Source organism: Bos indicus, chromosome 1 (assembly GCF_029378745.1).
Source record: "Bos indicus isolate NIAB-ARS_2022 breed Sahiwal x Tharparkar chromosome 1, NIAB-ARS_B.indTharparkar_mat_pri_1.0, whole genome shotgun sequence".
In the NCBI taxonomy this organism is placed as follows: domain Eukaryota; kingdom Metazoa; phylum Chordata; class Mammalia; order Artiodactyla; family Bovidae; genus Bos; species Bos indicus.
Window position 1 is genome coordinate 84,760,400 of NC_091760.1, and position 22,123 is coordinate 84,782,522.

The window sequence follows — 22,123 nt, forward strand, 5'->3', positions numbered from 1 at the left end:
TTTACTGGGAAGAAGAACTGGCGAAGATAAAATTCACTAGTGGTATTTATTTCCTTGAAAATTTGCAATTAAAACATCTTGCGGCTTCCCTGGTGGTCCAGGTGGCTAAGATGCCACATTCCCAAAACAAAGGGCCTGGGTTCAATCCCTGGTCAGGTAACTAGATCCCCCATGCTGCAATTACGACCCAGGGCAGCCAAATGAATATTTTTAAAAAATCCTAAATATTGGGCTTAATAATGATAGGTTTCTGACAGAAATACGATGTGATATATTACACCACTGCATTTAGTTTTCATTCGTATATGTGACATTGTACTTTATTCTACAAAAGATTTATCATCAAATAATTATAATTTTAGAAGTTCAAAGAAAAAATATCAATCACCTATGCCAACATGTGCTTCTTGTATCATGCTTACATCGTTAGCACCATCGCCAATAGCCAATGTTATTGGCTTCTCAGGTGAGATTTTTATCAGTCTTATTACCTGAAAGACATACAACTCATTAATTATAATAAAATTTCAATTTTCTTGTATTTATATAAAATTACTTATCTGAAATGATCTGCTTTAAGAACAATAAAAAATTAGTTTTACATTGGACAGTAATATGCACTGGGGTTCACTGTTTGAGGAATGTCTCCATTAAGACGTTAGGAATGTCTTTCAGAAATGACAACAAAACAGAATGTGGTCTTTGGATTTTATGATGGGATGTAAGAATCTGTTAAACACAGCTTAAATTTATAAAAAGCTTAATAATTGTGTAAAAAATTAACTACAATTAATTGAACTTTGTCAGGCAATTTTTTTCTCTCAAGAAATTATTTTCATTTGATACAGAGGAAAGATATTTATTTTCTCTTGTAATAAAGTTTCTTAAAAATTTAAAAAGCCATCAAAATTAAATTCAATGAAATCTAAAGAAAGGTTTCTTTGGAATACTTGAATGTACTTTTCTAAAGGATTTAGGCATTAGGTCTGTTTGGTCTCCAGTTTAATATCCACAGACTGGGGTATAAGGGTTATAATAATAAAACAGGCACTGTAATAAAACCCCATGAAGCCAAAAAAAAAAAAAAAAACAACACCTGGATGTACAGTTTATTAGCTCTACATGTGAAATAATATGTTTAGATGTATATTTCAAAGCATATACTTGTGACGGTTTCAGTTACAAAAAATATTTGTATAGGTTTTCACTTGAATCATAGCTGAACATTAAATATTTCCTAACTACAGACCGCGCAGAACCACATCGGCTGCAACGGACCGCGCAGCCGAGAGGAGCTACCCCACGCCCAAAGTCAGGGGCAGCGGCTGAGAGGAGCTACCCCACACCCGAGGTCAGGGGCGGCGACCAAGAAGAGCTACCCCACGCCCGAGCTCAGGGGCGGTGGCCGAGAGGAGCTACCCCACATCCCAGGTCAGGGTCGGCGGCCGAGAGGAGCAACCCCACGTCCAAGGAGCAGTGGCTGCATGGATGCTGGAGGGCTGAGAGGAGCTACTCCATGTTCAAGGTCAAGAGGGGCGACTTCGTCCAAGGTAAGCAGCAGTGGCTGCGCTTTGCTAGAGCAGCCGTGAAGAGATACCCCACATCCAAAGTAACAGAAACCCCAAGTAAGATGGTAGGTGTTAAGAGAGGGCATCAGAGGGCAGACACACTGAAACCATAATCACAGAAAACTAGCCAATCTGATCACAGGGACCACCAGCTCAATGAAACTAAGACATGCTGTATGGGGCTACCCAAGACGGACGGCTCATAGTGGAGAGGTCTGACAGAATTGGTCCACTGGAGAAGGGAATGGCAAACCACTTCAGTATTCTTGCCTTGAGAACCCCATGAACAGTATGAAAAGGCAAAATGATAGGATACTCAAAGAGGAACTCCCCAGGTCAGTAGGTACCCAATATGCTACTGGAGATCAGTGGAGAAACAATTCCAGAAAGAATGAAGGGATGGAGCCAAAGCAAAAACAATACCCAGCTGTGGATGTGACTGGTGATAGAAGCAAGATCCAATGCTGTAAAGAGCAATATTGCATAGGAACCTGGAATGTCAGGTCCATGAATCAAGGCAAATTGGAAGTGGCCAAACAGGAGATGGCAAGAGTGAATGTCGACATTCTAGGAATCAACGAACTGAAATGGACTAGAATGGGTGAATTTAACTCAGATGACCATTATATCTACTACTATGGGAAGGAATCCCTTAGATGAAATGGAGTAGCCATCATGGTCAACAAGAGTCTGAAATGCAGTACTTGGATGCAATCTCAAAAACGACAGAATGATCTCTGTCCGTTTCCAAGGCAAACCATTCAGTATCATGGTAATCCAAGCCTATGCCCCAACCAGTAATGTTGAAGTAGCTGAATGGTTCTATGAAGACCTATAAGAACTTTTAGAACTAACACCCAAAGAAGATGTCCTTTTCATTATAGGGGACTGGAATGCAAAAGTAGGACGTCAAGAAACACCTGGAGTAACAGGCAAATTTGGCCTTGGAATACAGAATGAAGCAGGGCAAAGGCTAATAAGAGTTTTGCCAAGAGAACGCACTGGTCATAGCAAACACCCTCTTCCAACAACACAAGAGAAGACTCTACACATAGACATCACCAGATGGCCAACAATGAAATCAGATTGATTATATTCTTTCAAGCCAAAGATGGAGAAGCTCTATACAGTCAGCAAAAACAAGACTGGGAGCTGACTGTGGCTCAGATCATGCACTCCTTATTGGCAAAGTCAGACTTAAATTGAAGAAAGTAGTGAAAACCACTAGACCATTCAGGTATGACCTAAATCAAATCCCTTATGATTATACAGTGGAAGTGAGAAGTAGATTTAAGGGACTAGATCTGATAGACAGAGTGTCTGATGAACTATGGACGGAGGTTCGTGACATTGTACAGGAGAAAGGGATCACGACCATCTCCATGGAAAAGAAATGCAAAACAGGAAAATGGCTGTCTGAGGAGGCCTTACAAATAGCTGTGAAAAGAACAGAAGTGAAAAGCAAAGGAGAAAAGGAAAGATATAAGCATCTGAATGCAGAGTTCCAAAGAATAGCAAGGAGATAAGAAAGCCTTCCTCAGCAATCAATGCAAAGAAATAGAGGAAAACAACAGAATGGGAAAAACTAGAGCTCTCTTCAAGAAAGTTAGCGATACCAAGGGAACATTTCATGCAAAGATGGGCTCCATAAAGGACAGAAATGGTATGGACCTAACAGAAGCAAAAGATATTAAGAAGAGGTGGCAAGAATACACTGAAGAACTGTACTAAAAAGATCTTTACGACCCAGATAATCACGATGGTGTGATTATTCACCTAGAGCCAGACATCCTGGAATGTGAAGTCAAGTGTGCCTTAGAAAGCATCACTACGAACAAAGCTAGTGGAGGTGATGAAATTCCAGTTGAGCTATTTCAAATCCTGAAAGATGATGCTGTGAAAGTGCTGCACTCAATATGCCAGCAAATTTGGAAAACTCAGCAGTGGCCACAGGACTGGAAAAGGTGTTTTCATTCCAATCCCAAAGAAAGGCAATGCCAAAGAATGCTCAAACTACCACACAATTGCACTCATCTCACACGCTAGTAAAGTGATGCTCAAAATTCTCCAAGCCAGGCTTCAGCAATATGTGAACCGTGAACTTCCAGATGTTCAAGCTGGTTTTAGAAAAGGCAGAGGAACCAGAGATCAAATTGCCAACATCTGCTGGATCACCGAAAAAGCAAGAGTTCCAGAGAAACATCTATTTCTGCTTTATTGACTATGCCAAAGCCTTTGACTGTGTGCATCACTATAAACTGTGGAAAATTCACAGTTTTACCAGACCACCTGACCTGCCTCTTGAGAAACCTATATGCAAGTCAGGAAGCAACAGTTAGAACTGGACATGGAACAACAGACTGGTTCCAAATAGGAAAAGGAGTACGTCAAGGCTGTGTATTGTCACCCTGCTTATTTAATTTATATGCAGAGTACATCATGAGAAACGCTGGGCTGGAAGAAGCACAAGCTGGAATCAAGATTGCTGGGAGAAATATCAATAGCCTCAGATATGCAGATGACACCACCCTTATGGCAGAAAGTGAAGAGGAACTAAAAAGCCTCTTGATAAAAGTGAAAGAGGAGAGTAAAAAGTTGGCTTAAAGCTCAACATTCAGAAAACTAAGATCATAGCATCTGGTCCCATCATTTCATGGCAAATAGACGGGGAAACAGTGGAAACAGTGTCTGACTTTGTTTTTTTGGGGCTCCAAAGTCACTGCAGATGATGACTGCAGCCATGAAATTAAAAGACGCTTACTCCTTGGAAGGAAAGTTATGACCAATCTAGATAGCATATTCAAAAGCAGAGATATTACTTTGCCAACAAAGGTCCATCTAGTCAAGGCTATGGTTTTTCCAGTGGTCATGTATGAATATGAGAGTTGGACTGTGAAGAAAGCTGAGCACTGAAGAACTGATGATTTTGAACTGTGGTGCTGGAGAAGACTCTTGAGAGTCCCTTGGACTGCAAGGAGATCTAACCAGTCCATCCCAAAGGAGACCAGTCCTGGGTGTTCATTGGAAGGACTGATGCTGAGGCTGAAACTCCAATCCTTTGGCCACTTCATGCGAAGAGTTGACTCATTGGAAAAGACTCTGATTATGAGAGGGATTGAGGGCAGGAGGAGAAGGGGATGACAGAGGATGAGATGGCTGGATGGCATCACCAACTTGATGCACATGAGTTTGGGTGAACTCCAGGGGTTGGTGATGGACAGGGAGGCCTGGTGTGCTGCAATTCATGGGGTCGCAAAGAGTCGGACACAACTGAGCGACTGAACTGAACTGAACTACAGCTTCATATCACAATTAATTGGCTTTTTAACTCCTTATTAAAGTTCTACTTAGCACTTAACATTCATTTTTAACAAAGAGAATTATCAATTCATGAGAATGCAAGAATAAGCAAAGATCAACAGAATGACCTAGAGGTGCAGATGAACTGAAGTCTTATAGGCTCCTTCACCAGTTAAGTAACGAACTCAAATTTGTGTTATTGTAGTTCAAATTTGTGTCTCAGGAATATCACAAACTGCTCTCTATCACATGGTCATTTCTAGGTTACAATGATCTATTTCTATGTTATTATGAATAACTGAAACTTCAATATTTACTGTGAAATTTCCAAAGGCCTAATGTATATGGTTAAAATTCATATTACGAGAAGTAACTGACTCCTGGTTAAGATTCATATACCGTATATCACCAAATGGAACTATGTGAGGCATTAATGTTAAAGAATACTTTTAAATCAAAATATCTCAATGGGACTTGTTATGAAATAAACGTACCTTTGCTTTCTGTAGCGGTGCCATACGACAGCACATTACAGCTGAACAATGTCTACAAACGTCCATAAATAGCTTTTCATGCTCCCTGAGTGCAAGAGACAAACTGGTCCCGTCTACCACCAGACCATGCTGAATGACATGATCCTCTCTAATCCTAAAAAAAAGAAAATGATGATATCCTCTGTAAGACATGTATAAAGCCATAGTATTTACATTTATTTAGTAAACAAAATATTCTTACTGAAAATTGGATAATTCACCCATAGACTTCACCGGTACAAAACTGACATGTCAGGGAATAGAGTTCTACCATTTGACAGTTAAGATTAAGTAGAATTGAGAGTGATTGATATGAAGAGTAAAATAGATGATATTCAATTTTACAATGAATTGATATATATGAACTCCGGGAGTTGGTGATGGACAGGGAGGCCTGGCGTGCTGCGATTCATGGGGTCGCAAAGAGTCAGACACGACTGAGCGACTGATCCGATCTGATACACACACAGAAACTATATTTTTTAAAATGTGAATTGTGACACATAATCTGAGGATATTCTCTCAAACTGTATAAAAAATCTTAGAAAAATAAAAATATAACTAGTTATATATTTAGCAAGTTCTAATTTTAAAAAATTTAATGAAATCAAGAATGTTCAGGAAAATTTACAAGCTAGATTCACTGTATATTTAAGTAGCAAGGCAAGGAATGAAGAAACCATCAATTGTCTCTTGATATTTAACCCTACAATGGAGTGTAATGCCAGGTATTACAATGGTGGAACATGGATAACACCTCTCTTGTGGGCATACATGATACTGAGGACTATTTCAAAACATGGTCTAATTATTGGCAGTTGAGAGGACTATTTGTGACAAGAAAGAGAAAACAAGTATGTTATCATAATCAGTATGTTATTGCATCAGTATGTAAATAAAGTATATTATTGAGCACACTATTTTGTTCAGCTGCTTCACCCCACTCCGCCTTTGGTAATAAGAACTTCTCAGTGAAAGAAGCAGTGTATAGATTTACATTCTGGAGCAAGCTTATGCAGTTGAAGGCCAGCACTCAGAGTAGCACTGTGTTCAATTCAGCAAAAGGAAAATACTACAGTTCACTACTGGGTTCATAGTATAGCAGGACTGCTACTGAGAAACATCCATACATTTTCATTTTATTTTTTTTTCTCAGTTTTATTGAGATATTATTGACATATATGTAAGTTTAAGGTATACAACATGATCTGATACACATATATACTGCAAAAATGATTACTACAATAGGGTTAATACCTCCATCTTTTCATGTAAAAACTTTTTTTTGGTCTGTAGTGATAAGATTTGAGAGCTACTCTCTTTACAATTTTCAAATATATAATATAGTACTGTTAATTACAGCCACCATACTGTACATTAGATCCCCAGAACTTATTCATCTTATATATAAGCTGGAAGTTTGTACCTCAGATTATCACCTCCCCATCTCCCCCACAGCCCAGCTCCTGGCAATCACCATTCTATCACTGTTTTTTTTAGATTTCACATATAAGTATGTGTTTCTCTCTGTCTGACTTATTTTACTCAGCATAATGTTGTCAAGATTCATCCATGTTATCACAAAAAGCAAGATTTCCTTCTTTTTTATGGGTGAATAATATTCCTTCATGTGTGGAAGGAACATCACATTTTCACTGTCCATACACACATTAATGGATATTTAGGTTGTTGCCATTCTTGGCTATGGTGAATAATGTTGCAGTGAACACAAGTGTGGATCTCTCTGAGACAGTGACTTCATTTCCTTTGTATAAATACTCAGGAGTGGAACTGCTGTATTACATGGTAGTTCTATATAAAATTTTTTCCATACCATTTTCCATAGCAGCTATTCCCTCAATTTTTAAATGATAAGCAAGAAGACTATTAAATGAGCGACAAGTTATGAAAACTAAACATACTGATGATTTTCAGTCTCCTAATACTTAAATTTTTTCTGTAAGTTAAAATGATGTCTTCATAATATGCCTAGTAACTAGTGTTGCACTGTATAGTAAGTGGAAAGCAATGAACATTTTACAATATAAACTTAAAAAAATGTATACTTCCTTTATCAATTCTCCAATACCTGAAATCAGCATCTAAAATGACTATTTTTCCTCTCTGTTGGCTGAACTTACTTGGCAACCCCTGCTATCTACAGACATTCAGTGTAAGCACTGCCTGAGCACATGGTCTCAGAAGCAGAAGTAGCCAAGAGTAGGACAGATCAGATCAGTTTTCCTTGGGAACATTCCCAAGGCACACTAAGTTAGGTTTTTCTCTGGACAGGGTTCATAAATCAGCATACACAATCCATGGTGTAACATTTATGCAATATGGAAAAGCACCTCATAGTTCTGGCACACAGTAAGGTAGCATCTGCTTACTTCTGTAGCCTCATGTTTCAATATTTCCCACATCCTCTCCCATCTATTCCATTCCCTGGCCATAGTTAGCTACAATTGATAGTATCAATTGCCTGAATGAGCCTCTCAGCTCTGGGAATTTGCATACATGGGCCACTTTGCTTCTTGGTGTTATTTTCTGACAAGTTTACATCTCAAAACAGGAGACAACACAGTCATGAGTTCCAATGTACAGAGTTCTAATGTACAGAGCTGTTTCAAGGATAAACTTGGGCTAAGTTTCCCTCTTTGGTCCACAGACAGTTCTCTGTTCTTGCCTTTGTTACAATTCAGTTGTGATGGTTGTGACAATATATTTACTTCTTTTTTTCTGACACATTTTAAGTATTCTGGGAATAAACAACACACCTTATATGACTGTCCCAAATGCCTACATAGGAGACAATCAATGTGTTTTTGAAGGATTAGATACATACACTAAAGCTTTCAAAGGTATGGAATTCTTTTGCTATATCTAAGATTTTTAGAACAGATACTTCCTGAAAGTCTGTAAATCAAAATCCTATTGACTTATATGGTTAACTCAGAAAACATATTTCAGGAATTCCCTGGTGGTCCAGTGGTTAGGACTCTGTGCTCTCACTGCAGAGATCTGGGTTCAATCTCTGGTTGGGGAACTAATATCCCACAAGCTTTGAGACTCAGCAAAAGAAAAAAAGAAAAGGAAGAAAATATATTCCACTAAAATGGTATCTCTGAAACATACATTTCACGTACCAAGCCTAAAATTAATTTTAAGGTATAATATTCACTTTATAATACAAAATATAATACACTTTTGTACAAAAAGGGAAATGAACAATACCCATGATCTTAACAGACTCACCAGCACATATATAGAAGACTTAAAAATATTTGAAAATACAAATAACAATTATCTTCAGATGGCTGTATTATATTACTAATCATCATATCTTATTTTCAGTGCTTTTAAAATGAGTATTTATTACTTTTATAATCAGGAGTAATATTTAAGAAGCAAATGATTCTGAACAATTAGTTTGTATATTTTAGGGAGTTTTGAACATTATGCCCTTAAATGTTTAAGTAGCCACAATAGTGTTGGCATTGCTTCAAAACCAGTGTCATTAACCTAAATCAACCACCTTTTTGAGCTCAAGCAAAGACCTTTCTGAAAGTTGTACTGTCTCTTTAAAACGAATTGCCAGTCCAGGTTCTATGCATGATACTGTATGCTTGGGGCTGGTGCACTGGGATGACCCAGAGGGATGGTACGGGGAGGGAGGAGGGAGGGGGGTTCAGGATGGGGAACACGTATATACCTATGGTGGATTCATGTTGATGTATGGCAAAACCAAAACAATATTGTAAAGTAATTAACCTCCAATTAAAATAAATAAATTTATATTAAAAAAATAAAACATTCCTTAAATAAGCTTTTCTCTGATAAAATCCAAAATTTAGTATCACATCAATCCCTGCATAACAAACATAAATAAAGCACTGAATGTACAGTGACAACTGTGGCCATCATCTTTTCATATTTGTTTTTCTGCATTAATATCACAAGACTGCAAAGACAAATACCAGTAGGACATCTCAGATACCTACATACAAGTAACCCTCATGCTTACACTGAAGCACTCCTATTTAAGGTAAAAAGAAAAAAAAAACAAACAAACTGGGGATCCCCTGGTGGCTTAGTGGTGAAGAATCTGCCTGCCAATGGAGGAGACACGGTGGGGGCGGGGGGGGGGGGGGGGGGGAGAGGTTGATCAATGATCTGGGAAGATTCCACAGGCTGCAGCTCAACTAAGCCTGTGCACCACAACTACTGAGCCTGTGCTCTGAAGTCCAGGAGCCACAACTACTGAAGCTCACATGCCCTTGAGCCCATGCTCTGAAGCAAAGAAGCCACTGCATTGAGAAGCCTGCTCACTGCTAGAGAAAAGCCTGCACAGAAATAAAGACATGCAGCATGGCCATAAATAAATAAAATTTAAAGAAATTGTGTTAAATGAGGGCTCCTAAAAAAAGTTCTACCTAAAGAAGCAGATATAGAGAAAAACAGAACAAATTAAGAGCATATATACTCATGAAAGTATCTTTGAACAGTAAAATGCATGTGCATTTCCCAGTCTGGTCATGTGAACTGTATCACTGGTTGGTAAATGTTTTCTATACAGCACCAGAAGTAAATATTTCAATTTTAAGCTTTGCAGGCCATGAGACTAAATTGAAGATATCATATAGGTTCTTACATTACCAAAGAAGAAACAAATTTTGATAAAAATTTTAAGTAAAAAAATCTAATAATAATCATTAAATATAATTTTAAAAATAATAGAACAGAAATCTTTTTCTTGTTAGGGGAAGAACATTTTAATTGGGGTTCAAAGTTCATGTCCTCTATCAAAGTCAGCTGGCACATGTCCATCTGTTAATGCTGATCTGTAATGAGATTTTACATTACAAAAGAACCATCGGTAATGAGATTTTTAGTTCATATCTGATTATATCTGAAACAGGCAGTATATTAAACCATATCGTCACTGAATAATAAACATAATGCGTTGCCATCTAACTTGATAATAAAATAATCAACACTCTACTGTGCTTTAAGAGTATGATATTAAAAGTCCATTTTTCTTTTTATGTTGGACATGACAGTTAAATACTGACAATAAAAATATACCAAACTGCCATACAGCAGTGTGGCACAGAAAACAATGAGCTATAACTGTGTCACTGTGATTTGCAGTGTATCAAACAGCAATGAGAAATGATAAAAGTGCTCTGTCCCAATTACTCAATTGTGCTGTTGGAGCACAAAAGCCTTTGCTGATGTGTAAATGAACCAATGTGGCTCTGTTCCAATAAAATTTAAGTACATTAAATTTTTAATTTCATGTAATTTTCACACTATGAAATATTACTCTTCTTTGACTTCTTTTTCATCCATTAAAAAATGTGACTACCCATTTACCTTCAGTCATCATGTTCTGAGATTGCACCACCCCAATAAAGGAAAAGAATCCACCTGCCAATGCAGGAGACACAGGAGACCCAGGTTCCATCCTTGGATCAGGAAGATCCCCTGGAGGAGGAAATGGCAACCCACTCCAGTATTCTTGCCTGGGAAATCCCAAGGACAGAGGAGCCTGGCGGGCTACAGTCCAGGGGGCTGCAAAGAGTTGGACACAACTGAGCACACAGGCATGCAATAAAGAATTAACAATAAGGAAAAAAAATGTGAAAGTTATTTTGAGCACATGGGCTGTAAAAAAGGGCAGTGGGCCATATTTGGGTCCATCGGGCAATAGCTTCCTGACCCCTGAACTCCATGATGCAGGTAACTATATTCTTACCTTCTGGCAAGCTGCCCCAATTTTTCAGCACATTCACTGTCTGATTTCTGGTTTAAAAGTTCAAGGATGTTCATGGTTCTGTGAAAATGTCCACATGACAAACTCACACTAACAGCTGTTTCATGTTTATCTCCAGTAAGTACCCATACTTTGATACCAGCCATTCTCAATGCTTCAATAGTTTCTCGAACTTTATCTTGTAGTCTGAAAACAAAAGAAACACAGAGAATACTTTTTTGACCAAATTTTAAGTGTAAACCACATAGTACAAGTAGGGTAATTCTGAACTCCTTAACCTAGGAATGCTACAGTATAGTAAAACAACCGACTTTTTTTCCCACTAGGGAAAAAACAAGAATAACCCAGATCAGTGATCACCTGGCTAATACAAAATCTACAACTCTATGCTGACACATGTGTCACAACGGGCATTCCTGAGTTGTGGGGCATTTGAGGTGACAGATACGAATCACCTGGGTCAATACTGCCTTGATGAGAACATGTATGCATTCTTACAATTGTTAAGTTTCCTTCCTCTTCATTTTGGTGACAGATACTACTACTGTAAACGTATTTGGTTTTTTGAAGCTCACCGGGTATTAATATGCTGGAGCACTATGTAAGCTTAAATATAAAACCTACAACTTTGTATTTTAAGACTGTACTTTGAAGTTGATTTTTATAAAACCAACTAACTATACAGTCTTCACAAACTTATTTCTTAAAAGTCTTAAATTTCAAATTAGGAGATTTTCTTTTTGATAAGAAAATCTCTTAAATCAGTAGTTCAAAAATCAGACTGCAGACAATAAAGTTCTACATAACCTCAGAGAATCTCAGAAATCTCACAAGGACCACTGAAAAGTAAATGAAACACTAGATCTTAAAAAAAATGCAAACACCTTAGATCTAGGTCGTAGAAAAAAACCTAACAATATACTTAATTTGTAGAATTCAATAATTCAAGAAAGTGAAACATACATGGAGAGAGAAGCTAGGGAACAAAGGCAATGAATAAACAGATGGCATGGAATTCACAGGCTAACAGAGAAGAAAGTCTTCAAATAAGTAACTGTAATATACTGTCACAAGGACAACAGCAGAAACTACCTACAAAACATGAAGGCTTCCCAAAGAAGAGAATTTTTAATAGTATTAGGACTCAGGAAAGATCTTCCTAGAGTGCGGGTAATATATGAACTATAATTTATGAATGGGTATTCATAGATGGATAAGAGAAAAATGATCCAGGCAGAAGGCACAGCTTTACAAAGTGTAAAAGGCAAAAATAGAACAGTTTTAGTTAAAACAGTCTTCACTGTTGTTCAGAAAACAAGACAGTTTGGTACTGCTGAAATGTAAAGCAGAAGGTGGCAATGGCAGGAGGTGAGGCTGGAGAATTAAGCAAGAGCTTAAAATCTTTGAATGGCACACGGAGTAGTTGTCTAAAAACTCAAAACTATACATGGCTGGATTCTATCAAGTATTTCAGATAGCTGACTAGGACAAAAATTATATGTATGGACTGGGAAAAATTAAAGCTTTAACTTTTTATTTTAAATACATTAAGTCACTATAAAATGTTAAAAGTGGAGTTTGTCATGTATTACAAATATTTGGTTAGAAAAATTCTTATGAGAAAAATTTCATTGACTATTTATCTGATACTTACTTGTCTTCTACTGCTGTAGCTCCCAGTAATATCAGGTCTTTCTCTATGAACTGGAAGACACCTGCCAATTTCTCTTCCCGTTGCTGCAAGGCAGTCCTGGCTTCAAATAAACGTCTATTTATTTCCTCATACTCTTTAGATGTAAATTGCCTATAGGCCATACAAAGAGTTCTTAGCCCTTTCTAAAAGAGAAAAATTAAAGACAAAATTGAACGAAAATAACTAATGGGGAATCAAAAAGTTATTGAAATAAACTGAGGATACCATTACCAAAAATTAACTATCAAATTTAAAAATTATCATCATCTAGTGACAGGAAACTGTTACAAAACCACAGTCATCTGAATTGTGGGATACATATTATCATAGCTCTTTCAATTTCTGATGGGTTCTTAAAAAGTTGCTCATAATAATTAAGGTCACTGAATTGTACAACATTACAGAGCCTAGACATGCTCATAAACATGATCTATCTGTAATTTTAGAACCGTTTTTTACCAGGAAAGTAAAAAGTTCTACAAAGGTACCTTCAGGCCAATCAAAAGAGGCAGCACTAGGTTCTACTCTCTTGTTTTAACCACTAAAAATTTACTTTTATCTACTTAAAAAAATTTTTTTAAGCAAAGGGGACTATAATTTCCTGAGGCTTCATGGTATGACAAATTCACAATTCAAATAAAGAAGACTGTAAGGTGGTCATTATCAACCAACCAATACTTTTCTAGAGTCACAGAATGAATGATTTTTAATTGTATCATTGTATCTTCACTGGTGATTTGGAATTATACAAAACTTAGGAATACATGTTTGATTATCTGATTGTACCAAGGATCAATTTTTCTTATGGTATTAATATCTGAAAGTTGGTATCTAACTCTGAAAGCTTATAAAAGTTCTTTTTCTTACATTTTCCTCACAAAAACCCAAAATAAAGATTCTAATAAAAGGACTCAGAAAGGAAAGGTTTTAAAATACTATATGACACTACTTCAGTTCAGTTCAGTTGTTCAGTCGTGTCCGACTTTTTGCGACCCCATGAATCGCAGCACGCCAGGCCTCCCTGTCCATCACCAACTCCGGAATTCACTCAGACTCACATCCATCGAGTCAGTGATGCCATCCAGCCATCTCATCCTCTGTCGTCCCCTTCTCCTCCTGACCCCAATCCCTCCCAGCATCAGAGTCTTTTCCAGTGAGTCAACTCTTCGCACGAGGTGGCCAAAGTAGTGAAGTTTCAGCTTTAGCATCATTCCTTCCAAAGACATCCCAGGGCTGATCTCCTTTAGAATGGACTGGTTGGATCTCCCTGCAGTCCAAGGGACTCCCAAGAGTCTTCTCCAACACCACAGTTCAAAAGTATCAAGTCTTCGGCGCTCAGCCTTCTTCACAGTCCAACTCTCACATCCGTACATGACTACTGGAAAAACCATAGCCTTGACTAGACGGACCTTTGTTGGCAAAGTAATGTCTCTGCTTTTGAATATGCTATCTAGGTTGGACATAACTTTCCTTCCAAGGAGTAAGCATCTTTGAATTTCATGGCTGCAGTAACCATCTGCAGTGATTTTGAAGCCCAAAAATATAAAGTCTGACACTGTTTCTCCATCTATTTCCCATGAAGTGATGGGACCACATGCCATGATCTTCGTTTTCTGAATGTTGAGCTTTAAGGCAACTTTTTCACTCTCCACTTTCACTTTCATCAAGAGGCTTTTGAGTTCCTCTTTCCTTTCTGCCATAAGGGTGGTGTCATCTGCATATGTGAGGTTATTGATATTTCTCCCGGCAATCTTGATTGCAGCTTGTGCTTCTTCCAGTCCAGTGTTTCTCATGATGTACTCTGCATATAAGTTAAACAAGCAGGGTGACAATATACAGCCTTGACGTACTCCTTTTCCTATTTGGAACCAGTCTGTTGTTCCATGTCCAGTTCTAACTGTTGCTTCCCGACCTGCATACAGATTTCTCAAGAGGCAGGTCACTACTTAGTAGATTTCTAAATATTGGCTTTCCTTGATTTACATATGACCTATATTTATAAACACCTGTTTCTCTTAAATAAGTCAAGAGACTATCAGAGTTATAAACAAATGAAATTAATTCATTCCGCAACAAGTATTTGTTGAGTCCCAGCTTAGTGAAAGCATTGTTCTAGATATTAAAATGACAGAAAAGTAGAATATCTTTGTTCTTACAGATGTTACAGTGTGGTAGATGAACTAGACCATAAACAATTAGAAAATAAGTAATGGGAGAGAAGAAACTGTAAAGAGGCAGATGTATAGAGATAAGTATGGAGCAAACATTTACAGAAATGCAGAAATGAGAGATCATGAAGCTCTAAGACTGAGATAGAACTGCTTAATAAGTTTCCTCTTCACATGAACTGTAGCACTTTATTTTTGTAAGATTCTCCTACATTCTTTTATTAAGAGGGACATAAGTCACATACCATAATTCACTTTAAAGAGTACAATTAGCTGGTCCTTAGTGTACTCATGAAGTCATGCAATCATGACTATCTGATTCCAGAACATTTTCATCACCTTCAAAAGGAATTCCATACTCATTAGCAGACGCTTCCCTTTTCCCCCTTACTCCAGCTCCCGGCAACTACTAATCTGATTTCTGGCTCTATGAATTGGCTTATTCTGGATTTTCATATAAACAGAATATGTGGCCTTTTGTGACTAGCTTCTTTCACTTAACAAAGGAACATCATTTCTTTTAATGGCCAATTAACACTCCATTATACAGATAGGACACTGTTTAATCCATTCATCAGTTGACAGACATTTGGGTTTTTCCATGTTTTTAGCTATTAGGAATAAAGCTGCTACAAACATTTGTGTCCAAGTTTTTGTTAGATGTATATTTTCAATTCTATGGATGTATACCTTGACTCATATAGTAACTCTATATTATTCTGTGTTGCACGAGTAACTGTAAAACTATTTCTAAAGTTGGCCATATCATTTATATTTCCATAGCATGTATGAGGGTTCCAGTTCTACACATTCTTGAGATTTTTTTGTATAACCCCCTCCGTTTTTTTGGCTGTGCTGTGTGGGAATCTTAATTCCCTGACCAGGAATAAAAATCTGTGCCCCCTGCAGTGGAAGCAAGAGTCTTAATAACTGGACCACTAGGAAAATCCCTCCTTTTATAATGCAGCAATTTGAGGGGTCCTTAAAGCCATAAGTACTCTGGCTGTAATAGGTTCAAACAGAAGATATATGTTTGCAGGTTAAAAGGTCAGTATTTAACCAAAGAATGAGGAACCAACACATAATGTAACAGAACTACAGAATTACTGTAATTTTTGATAAAATACTAATGCAAATATCTTTCATATATATTTTTAATGGTTTTTAAATCAGAGAAATTTCCACTTACCAAAGCAAATTCATCTACATGAATTTTGGTTTTTTCTATTTCTCCACCTATACATTCAGGGAGAATTGATGATTCAGCGCCTTTAACAAATAAAAGCTTCTCACCTAAAAAGAAAAATGAACATTTAAAAAATTGTATTAGATACAATATTCAGTTCAGTTCAGTTCAGTCGCTCAGTCATGTCCGACTCTTGCGATCCCATAAATTGCAGCACGCCAGGCCTCCCTGTCCATTACCTACTCCCGGAGTTCACTCAGACTCACGTCCATCGATTCAGTGATGCCATCCAGCCATCTCATCCTCTGGCATCCCCTTCTCCTCCTGCCCCTAATCCCTCCCAGCATCAGAGTCTTTTCCAATGAGTCAACTCTTCGCATGAGGTGGAGTTTCAGCTTCAGCATCATTCCTTCCAAGAACACCCAGGACTGATCTCCTTTAGAATGGACTGGTTGGATCTCCTTGCAGTCCAAGGGACTCCCAAGAGTCTTCTCCAACACCACAGTTCAAAAGCATCAATTCTTCAGCGCTCAGCCTTCTTCACAGTCCAACTCTCACATCCGTACATGACCACTGGAAAAACCATAGCCTTGACTAGATGGACCTTTGTTGGCAAAGTAATGTCTCTGCTTTTGAATATGCTATCTAGGTTGGTCATAACTTTCCTTCCAAGGAGTAAGCATCTTTGAATTTCATGGCTGCAGTAACCATCTGCAGTGATTTTGGAGCCCAGAAAAATAAAGTCTGACATTGCTTCCACTGTTTCCCCATCTATTTCCCATGAAGTGATGGGACCACATGCCATGATCTTCGTTTTCTGAACGTTGAGCTTTAATCTAACTTTTTCACTCTCCTCTTTCACTTTCATCAAGAGGCTTTTTAGATCCTCTTCACTTTCTGCCATAAGGGTGGTGTCATCTGCATATGTGAGGTTATTGATATTTTTCCCGGCAATCTTGATTCCAGCTTGTGCTTCTTCCAGTCCAGCGTTTCTCCTGATGTACTCAGCATATAAGTTAAATAAACAGGGTGACAATATACAGCCTTGACGTACTCCTTTTCCTATTTGGAACCAGTTTGTTGTTCCATGTCCCGTTCTAACTGTTGCTTCCTAACCTGCATACAGGTTTCTCAAGAGGCAGGTCAGGTGGTCTGGTATTCCCATCTCTTTCAGAATTTTCCACAGTTTATAGTGATGCACACAGTCAAAGGCTTTGGCATAGTCAATAAAGCAGAAATAGATGTTTTTCTGGAACTCTCTTGCTTTTTCCACGATCCAGCGGATGTTGGCAATTTGATCTCTGGTTCCTCTGCCTTTTCTAAAACCAGCTTGAACATCAGGAAGTTCACGGTTCACATATTGCTGAAGTCTGGCTTGGAGAATTTTGAGCATTACTTTACTAGTGTGTGAGATGAGTGCAATTGTGTGGTAGTTTGAGCATTCTTTGGCATTGCCTTTCTTTGGGATTGGAATGAAAACTGACCTTTTCCAGTCCTGTGGCCACTGACAAGTCTTCCAAATTTGCTGGCATATTGAGTGCAGCACTTTCACAGCATCATCTTTCAGGATTTGAAATAGCTCAACTGGAATTTCATCAACTCCACTAGCTTTGTTCGTAGTGATGCTTTCTAAGGCCCACTTGACTTCACATTCCAGGGTGTCTGGCTCTAGGTGAATGATCACACCATCGTGATTATCTGGGTCGTGAAGATCATTTTTGGACAGTTCTTCTGTGTATTCTTGCCACCTTTTCCTAATATCTTCTGCTTCTGTTAGGTCCATACCATTTCTGTCCTTTATGGAGCCCATCTTTGCATGAAATGTTCCCTTAGTATCTCTGATTTTCTTGAAGAGATCCCTAGTCTTTCCCATTCTGTTGTTTTCCGCTATTTCTTTGCACTGATCGCTGAGGAAGGCTTTCTTATCTCTTCTTGCTATTCTTTGGAACTCTGCATTCAGATGCTTATATCTTTCCTTTTCTCCTTTGCTTTTCGCTTCTCTTCTTTTCACAGCTATTTGTAAGGCCTCCTCAGACAGCCATTTTGCTTTTTTGCATTTCTTTTCCATGGGGATGGTCTTGATCCCTGTCTCCTGTACAATGTCATGAACCTCATTCCATAGTTCATCAGGCACTCTATCTATCAGATCTAGGCCCTTAAATCTATTTCTCACTTCCACTGTATAATCATAAGGGATTTGATGGTCTAGTGGTTTTCACTACTTTCTTCAATTTCAGTCTGAATTTGGTAATAAGGAGTTCATGATCTGAGCCACAGTCAGCTCCTGGTCTTGTTTTTGTTGACTGTATAGAGCTTCTCCATCTGTGTCTTGAAAGAATATAATCAATCTGATTTCAGTGTTGACCATCTGGTGATGTCCATGTGTAGAGTCTTCTCTTGTGCTGTTGGAAGAGGGTGTTTGCTATGACCAGTGCATTTTCTTAGCAAAACTCTATTAGTCTTTGCCCGGCTTCATTCCCTATTCTAAGGCCAAATTTGCCTGTTACTCCAGGTGTTTCTTGACTTCCTACTTTTGCATTCCAGTCCCCTATAATGAAAAGAACATCTTTTTTGGGTGTTAGTTCTAAAAGGTCTTGTAGGTCTTCATAGAACCGTTCAACTTCAGTTTCTTCAGCGTTACTGGTTGGGGCATAGACTTGGGTTACTGTGATACTGAATGGTTTGCCTTGGAAACGAACAGAGATCATTCTGTCGTTTTTGAGATTGCATCCAAGTACTGCATTTTGGACTCTTTTGTTGACCATGATGGCTACTCCATTTCTTCTGAGGGGATTCCTGTCCGCAGTAGTAGATATAATGGTCATCTGAGTTAAATTCACCCATTCCAGTCCATTTCAGTTCGTTGATTCCTAGAATGTCGACATTCACTCTTGCCATCTGCTGTTTGACCACTTCCAATTTGCCTTGATTCATGGACCTGACATTCCAGGTTCCTATGCAATATTGCTCTTTACAGCATTGGACCTTGCTTCTATCACCAGTCACATCCACAACTGGGTATTGGTTTTTGCTTTGGCTCCATCGCTTTATTCTTTCCAGAGTTATTTCTCCACTGATCTCCAGTAGCATATTGGGCACCTACTGACCTGGGGAGTTTCTCTTTCAGTATCCTATCATTTTGCCTTTTCATACTGTTCATGGGGTCCACTGGAGAAGGGAATGGCAAACCACTTCAAATACAATATTAAATAAGTACAAATTCATAAAAGTTTAGATTTGTTACCTGAAGGTGCTTGAACAATTACACTCATTCTTCTACGATCTGGATCAAATTCCAAAATATGAAGCAGCTTGTATCTAAGTGAAAAAAAATAAGAAAGACAAAATCTTTACTTTTTTGAATAATATTAAGTGACTATTAGTCTAGTCAAGGCTATGGTTTTTCCAGTGGTCATGTATGGATGTGAGAGTTGGACTGTGAAGAAAGCTGAGTGCTGAAGAATTGATGCTTTTGAACTGTGGTGTTGGAGAAGACTCTTGAGAGTCCCTTGGACTGCAAGGAGATCCAACCAGTCCATTCAAAGGAGATCAGCCCTGGGATTTCTTTGGAAGGAATGATGCTAAAGCTGAAACTCCAGTACTTTGGCCACCTCATGTGAAGAGTTGACTCATTGGAAAAACTCTGATGCTGGGAGGGATTGGGGGCAGGAGGAGAAGGGGACGACAGAGGATGAGATGGCTGGATGGCATCACTGACTCAATGGACGTGAGTGTGAGTGAACTCCGGGAGATGGTGACAGACAGGGAGGCCTGGCGTGCTGCCATTCATGGGGTCGCAAAGAGTCGGACATGACTGAGCGACTGAACTGAAGTGACTATTTGGAAAGAACCCCCATAAGAGATAAAATGGTTAATTCAGAACAAGAAATTAATCTCAACTATATTTTTTAAGATGATGGATCATGAGTCAATTAACAATACAAGATAGAAAAAGAAGGAACAGACTTTTATTAAGTATTGGATTGGAGAAAAAGTTCATTCAGGTTTTGCCAAAAGATCTCATGGGAAAACCTGAATGACCATTTTGGTCAGTCTAATACTTAACGGAATGCCACATACTTTACATACCTTCTATCATTTAACACCCATGAAAACCAAAGGATGTAGGTCTTATCTCACTTTACAGATGAAGACTATTATACTCAGAAAGGCATATTCATTTGCCTAAGCCAAATAAGCATATGAATGGCAGAGCAAGGATTGGAATGCATATCTGCCCAGCTTCATGTTTCCTCACTAAAAAGGGTGAGTGATTCTAAACCCTTTTTTCTGACCAAACACATCTGAGAAATATAAGCCCTCACATTAGTAACAGAGGCTCATTATAGCAGTGATTCTAAACCCAGGACAGGACAGCTGCGGGGCGGGGCAGCGGGGGGCACGGGACGGGACAGGGAAGATCTCTCTAGGGAGCTGCAGAAGAATTTGGTGTCTGATGGTCAAGTGTGGAAGTTGATAAAATGAGCTAGACAGGGTCCCAGATAGAAGTGGTCAAAGACTGGGCACTATTTAGTTCAGAAAAGCATAGTTTGGACAAGCAGGGCTGGAGCTGAGATGTGATCAGAACTGATAAAAACCACAAAAGATATATGAATATGATAAGAATGGACTACTTTATCCAACAGTAGAAGTATTGGAAATGATACAACAGTTCCTTAATGTTTGAAAGATAAAAATCATTGGAAAGATAAAGAAATTTTTGTTTAGTGAGTAGAAACATAAAACTCATTACCTTTACATGTAAAAATAAACACATAAGTAAATTCAAGAACCGTTAAGCTAAAGTACAGATGAAAGATTCAGACAATTATATTATTATTGTGATGAGATACAATGTAATACTGACATCATTCTAGAGCAGGCCTTAGTAAACCTTTAAGGTGCCGGATAGCAAATACTTTAGGCTTTGAACATCATATATGATCTCTGTTGCATTTTTGTTTCTGAAAACATTTTAAAAATGCAATTTAGTCTACAGGCTATACAAAAACAAGCTGTAGGCCAGATCTGGCTTCTGGGTCACTTTACCGATTCCTGTTCTATAGTATTCAATACATAGAAAATTACATATAGAAAAAAATTACCGTTCCAGTTTTCCAAGAGTTTTAACTTCCATAATTTCTCCAGAATTACCAACAAACACGATGCCAAATCTAGGAAATAAAAGAAGAAAGAAATATAAGATATAAAGGATGAGAGGTGGACCATAAAGAAGGCAGGCACAGTGCCAAAGAACTGATGCTTTCAAACTGGTGCTAGAGAAGACTCTTCAACAGTCCCTTGGACAGCAAGGAGATCAAACCAGTCAGTCCTAAAGCAAATCAACCTTAAATACTCATTCGAAGGACTGATGCTGAAGCTGAAGCTCCAGTAGTTTGGCTGCCTGATGCAAACAGCTACTCACTGGAAAAGGCCCTGATGCTGGGAAAGATTGAAGGCAGAACAAGAGGGCAACAGAGTATGAGATGGTTGGATGGCATCACTGAGTCAGTGGACATAAACTTGGGCAAACTCTAGGAGATGGTGAGAGACAGAAGGCCTGGCATGCTGCAGTCCATGGGGTTGCAAAGAGTTGGACATGACTGGGCAACTGAACAACATTTCATATTTTACGATATGACTTGAGTAAAAACATTTAAAATATAAGTTTAAGATGTATTAAAGTATTTCCTTTGAGAATATATAGCATTATTTTTAAGAACTTAAAGGATTAGAGTTGGTACAAAACAATACACACACAAGTATTTCTCACAACATATTTCATAGCAATCAGACAGTAGCTAGTGGTGCCTGGACCTACTACAACACTACTTCTGCTGTCAGAGTAAAACTTGCCATCAGAAGACTGAAGCAATGAAAGGACCAGTAGAAGTGCCAT

At 38.3% G+C, this 22,123-nt stretch overlaps 1 protein-coding gene across 7 annotated transcripts in view; it reads right to left on the bottom strand.

Annotated features, from left to right (window-relative positions):
• ATP11B (ATPase phospholipid transporting 11B (putative)) overlaps positions 1–22,123 on the bottom strand; it is a 121,657-nt gene that overhangs the window by 43,385 nt on the left and 56,149 nt on the right. For all 7 annotated transcript variants that reach the window (XM_019959174.2, XM_019959165.2, XM_070791306.1 and 4 more), the window contains 7 exons: positions 21,330–21,398; positions 19,469–19,542; positions 16,228–16,331; positions 12,832–13,013; positions 11,160–11,363; positions 5,363–5,516; positions 389–491 (listed from right to left, as the gene is read on the bottom strand). In XM_019959174.2, the coding sequence (XP_019814733.2) occupies positions 389–491; positions 5,363–5,516; positions 11,160–11,363; positions 12,832–13,013; positions 16,228–16,331; positions 19,469–19,542; positions 21,330–21,398 (890 nt within the window). The remainder of the gene's footprint in view (positions 1–388; positions 492–5,362; positions 5,517–11,159; positions 11,364–12,831; positions 13,014–16,227; positions 16,332–19,468; positions 19,543–21,329; positions 21,399–22,123) is intronic.